The sequence below is a fragment of the Gossypium hirsutum genome, chromosome D01, assembly GCF_007990345.1.
Source record: "Gossypium hirsutum isolate 1008001.06 chromosome D01, Gossypium_hirsutum_v2.1, whole genome shotgun sequence".
Lineage (NCBI taxonomy): Eukaryota > Viridiplantae > Streptophyta > Magnoliopsida > Malvales > Malvaceae > Gossypium > Gossypium hirsutum.
The window spans coordinates 58,877,194-58,882,503 of NC_053437.1; the positions used below are offsets into that span (position 1 = coordinate 58,877,194).

General features: G+C 29.1%; 1 protein-coding gene across 1 annotated transcript; it reads left to right on the forward strand.

Annotated features, from left to right (window-relative positions):
* Positions 1–1,451: 1,451 nt before the first annotated feature.
* On the forward strand, positions 1,452–2,184 carry LOC121213971 (uncharacterized). Its single transcript, XM_041087517.1, has one exon. The coding sequence runs from the start codon at positions 1,560–1,562 to the stop codon at positions 2,064–2,066; it is 507 nt and encodes a 168-aa protein (XP_040943451.1). The 5' UTR covers positions 1,452–1,559; the 3' UTR covers positions 2,067–2,184.
* Positions 2,185–5,310: the final 3,126 nt, after the last annotated feature.

The following is a 5,310-nucleotide window of genomic DNA, read 5'->3' on the forward strand; positions in this document are numbered from 1 at the left end:
CGCCTCTAGTGGAAGGGGAAGGAATCAAAAGTTGAAAGGAGCAAGAGAGAAGGAAGGTGGCGACTAAAAAGGCCAAAAAATTTTGGGATATGAAAAGGTAAAAGAAATTTAGAAGGAAATATTCAGAGAATCACGGAAGAAAAAGATGCCAAAGGGAGAACAATCGATGATCATTACAAGCGATCAAAGAAACTTAGGATAACCCTAAAATATAAGCTCTCTAAGACGAAAAACTATAATGGTTTTACACAATTCCGTAACTTTTTATATGGTTGAAATTTTGACAATTCATCCGTTTTATTTCATATTCTATTTATATAGATCAGCAAATTTTGAGTAAGTTAAAATTGTTTAACTATTTCTTTTATGTAAAACAAAAACTTTTAACCGTTAAACATATATTACTAAACAATGGAGAAGCCAAAATTGTTGATAAGTCATAAGAGGAATATTTATATAAAATATACATGTTCAAAGTAGGCCCAACATTTCAATAAGGTATTTTTAAATTTGGGATAATCTTGATCACCAAAATTTAGGAAAACAAAATAAGTTAAATGCTCAATTTATAATAGAAATTATAATTATTTAAGTTATTTTTTACCGAAACTATTTATACTTAGGTATTGCAGTTATTAAACTTTATTTTTACCAAATTAATATTTAGATACTACTTTGTGTTAATTTACCAAATTAAATTAAAAAAGTTACTAAATTCATCATTAAGAAAATTTTAAATCTTATAAAAGAAACCAAAAAAAAAAAACTTTGGGAGCCAAACGCAAATTTATCTCTCTTTTTTTAAACACTAATTATAATATTAAAATGAAAAAATTCAAAGGGCTTACTAGAATAAAGACCGTATATATGTTTTTGGTAAATATTTAAAGCTTAGCAACAATTGTCGAAGACCATCCTCCAAAAATTCTCGTACATACCTTGGTGGTTCATAAAAAAGAATTAATTGGTCAATCATGCAATAATCTATCTTTGGGATGCAATCCTCAACTCTGTTGGCCTCCCTCTGAACCTAACTTTCTACTATTTCAAACATCACCCATGAATAAAGACCATATATTAGATTGAAATTATAAGTATATCATATCAATTTAAAATTTTACATGCTTATAGTTATATTAATAAATTTAATAGTTTAATTGTTAAAATATTAAAGGTATAAAAAGTTATAAAAAATGTGTAAAACAAGGTTATTTTGACATACATTAAAATATATCCGACCTACAATCTATAAATATCCAAATTGTAAATCACCTTGTAAAGTTCACCGACCTAAATGGTTAAAAGAGAATCTGCAACAGTTAAAAAGTGCAGGGCATTTCCCTTCGAATCTACCTCGAGTAAAATGTACAAACGCATAACATGCGTCTGGCGTTTTCTAACCTTGTTTCTATTTGATTATTTGACCCCACTTTCAACTCATCTTTTATAAATGTACATGTACACTCACCATTGCTAGGCTCCTCTAAGTTCTATCTCCTATCTCCTATCTCAAACCTCATACCAAACCCTACCCACCCCCATTTCTACCAAACCAAAGTATGAACGGGCATTCATATTCCAAGATCAAAGGTACTGATGTTGTCGATCAAAGTTCCAGATCCATGGAGTCTTCAGATCTTATTGTACCATTCCCTCAAACCTCCAAATCCACTTCTAATCCTATCCCGGAAGAGAGCATCAAGAACTCAAAGCCCAACACCCAATGTCCATCGGTGCAAGATGGTGATGATGATGATGATGAAGCCCAAGGTACCAATGGAGAGATGCCTGTTCCCACTCTGAGAAGAAACAGCTCGGTGTCTGCCGCTTATGCACTCCAGCTCCAGGCTGCAGTCAAAAGAGCGTTTCCAATGCGAAGATCTTCTTCAGTTTCTGAAAGTTACTGTAGGATCCATGATCAGTATGTGACTTTAGCACCACCCTTGGATGATGATGATGAATCGGACATAACTGGGACTAGAAGATCCGTGAGGAAGAAGAACAACAACTACAAGAACAGAAGAGACAAGATCCTTAAAGCATGGAAGAAGATTTTTGGACTGTAGTGTCTTTTTACTTGCTACAAAAATTTTATACATCCTTTGAATTTCTATTTTTTTGTTGAACTGCTTTAATTGTTGCATTTTCCTTTATGTTTTAATTAGTATTATTACTTTCATTTTATAATAATAAGGTAAAAGTCTACACTTAGAATTGGTATTTTTATTAATTGCTTAAAATTTATTGAAAACTCAAATTTCTAAATCTCATTATGCACGTTCGCTGAAAAATTATTTACTCCCCTTTTTTTTTCTTAGAAAACAGAAAATGAAAATCCAATCAGAAAAAAGAAATTTAATTTTATGACAAAATCCGAAAACGTGGAGCATTTTCGTGAAATCAATCTTCAATTGTCTTTTTCCTAGGTATAAAATCTCTTCACCATAGGATACACTAGTTTTATTTGGACTCAAGTTTCAAAACAAAATATTCATCATTTGAAATCTTGTTTCAGTCACTTTGGTTAAGGGTGGATCCGGCGGATTAATAGTTTAAGGTTTTTCTAAGAGCTAGGTTTTTAGTGACAATAATATTGTGATAATAAAGATTTTGTCACAAATATGAGATTATTTGTGACAAATTTTGTATATGTGCCACTACTGAAATAAGTAATTATGATTTATTCAATATTTAGTCACTATTATGACAATAGTTGTGATGGTCCAAATTACATCACAAATAAATTATCACTATAAGTGTATAGTTGTCACTAGATTCATTTGTTACTACCAATTTGTCACTAATGAAAGACTCAAATTAACACTAAGTTATTTTTCCCTAAAAGTAATGTAATAGTAACAAAATATTAAATAATCACTATTATTAATCATCATTTGGTGATAAAATCTTTTGTCACTATAAATTTTACCTATTTATAATAATATAATTGTGATAGTTTAAATTGTTTTACAAGTAAATAATATAATTGTGGCTACATAAATTTACCATGACCAGTTCTCATAAAAATACTCAAATTGACACATATTTTACTTTCCAAGAAATAATGTAATAGTGAAAACATATAACAATTGCTAGTATTAATCATTATTGTGACAATAAAGTTATTTGTGACTATAAACTTTTATTTTTTTTATGCTTAATATACATTTTGCCCCCAAAACTTGTCTACTTGCACTTAGTTAATATCTTTTTTTTTACCTAATCAGTACTGAACTTGGATATTGTCACACACCTTTGTACTTATGTAGTAACGACATTAGAAATTGATGGCATGGCATTGACCATCAATCATCTAGTGACATGTGAAAGCCTCTCGTTATGGCATGTAACATACATAAATTAAACAAAATAAAACTATTTAAACTATGTATAAATTGATAAAAAAAATATTTTTTTCAAATCAAGAATGGACTTTGACAATTTGGTGTCCAAGCTAATCTAAATTTGGACAACAATTTGTCCAATCCTTAGCATTTTAGGGATGAAACTAAGTTTATAAAGGTTTAGAAAATGATGTTTCTCATGGCTAAGATTAGTTTCTACAAAAGTTCCTTTACCCTCATTGATCCAATGGGCACAATTAAACATGACAATTTAGATCCAGGGGCTTTTATTTATCTCTACACATACTCTCTTGGTTTTTTTTTCCATTATGTCATTAATGAGCTTCAACAATAAAGATTAAATTAAATCACGAGACTTAATCCAAGGGCTTTCATTTAACCCATATTCTTTTAAAAATTTTAAAATGCACCATAATATCAAATTATTTACTTCTCTTTTAAGTCCTTTAACAATTTACTCATTGATAAATTACTTAACCTCCTAAATTGAGAAAGTTAGCTAAAAAGTTTCTTTTACTTTCCTTCCTTTTGTAAATTAGTCCATATCAAAATGATAGAGATTTTTAATTTATCACATTTAATACTTTCTTCCCGATGTATAACTAACTCCACAAATACATTTAATAAATATAAATTCATTTTCTTTGAATTTTTATGCTTTTATTTCCCGAAATGGTACTATTAATGACACTAGACTTTTTGGAGCATTATAATTCTTAATCTTAGGTTTATTATGCTTTGAAACAATGAGGGGACTAGAGTGTTGGTGTAACACCCCTTACTCGTATTCCTTGCAGGAACAGAGTATGAGGTATTAATAGAACTCAAACACTTATAAATTTTTTTTATAAAAATTTCGGCAGCATTTCTGCTTATTTTTACATAACAGCCCCTGTAAATTTTCAAAGACAATTTCAAACAACTTCAATATTTCCAACCAATTACAGTTATATGTTCAGACATAATTTATCCATTAATAAACACCAACATATTAAACCGAACAATACTGAATATATACATATTTATACCACATTATATAAAGTCATCTATACATGCCATGTTTCCAAAGTATTAATTGCAAAATACCCAAAAAGTTGATGATAGTGTGAATGATTATCTGACGTCGTCCAAGTTCCGAGCTAATTGATGTCACTATTATCAAGGGAAAATAAAAAAGAGTAAGCATATAGCTTAGTAAGTAAACATATGACCAATAAATAAATTCCTCACATGATTACATAGTAACATAATTTTAATCACATATAAATTTCATTGTTTGTTCAATTTCCAGAAAGTTGTTTTTCTGCGTCATGGTCACTAATTTATTTTTATCTGGAGCTACAGGACTTCAAATTAACTTCTGTAAATTTTCCCCAAAACTAGATTTTTATAAATTTCCACCATAAAATTTTCAGAATTTTTGGTTTGGAAAATTAGTACAGTTTATTCTCTAAATATTCTCCTGTTTCACTACTTGACAGTTTTGACCTCTCCTTACTAAAATTTACTTAACTCTCTGTACAGAATTAAAAAAATGTTCCCGTTTGTTTATATTAAAAATAGACTCATTAAGGAATCCAAACATATAAATTTCAGGCCATAATTATTTTTTTTACAATTTATGGTTATTTTCCAAAGTTGGAATAGGGGATTTCGAAATCAATTCAACCCTATCTCAATAAAATTCAAATATCCCCAAATATACAACTCTTTTGCTTGCTCTATTTCTTTCATATGAAAATAAACTCATCCAAATTCAATTTCATATATTATTCAACCTCTAATTAATTTTCCTCCATTTATGGTGATTTTTCAAAGTTTCCCAACTATTATTATTCAAAACAGTTTTGTATTTAAATTGTTCTTTTGTATTTTTGTTATTTCTTCCCATCTTACATATGGGTTGGTTAAGTATCAAACCCAATATTCCTCCCATAACCATATA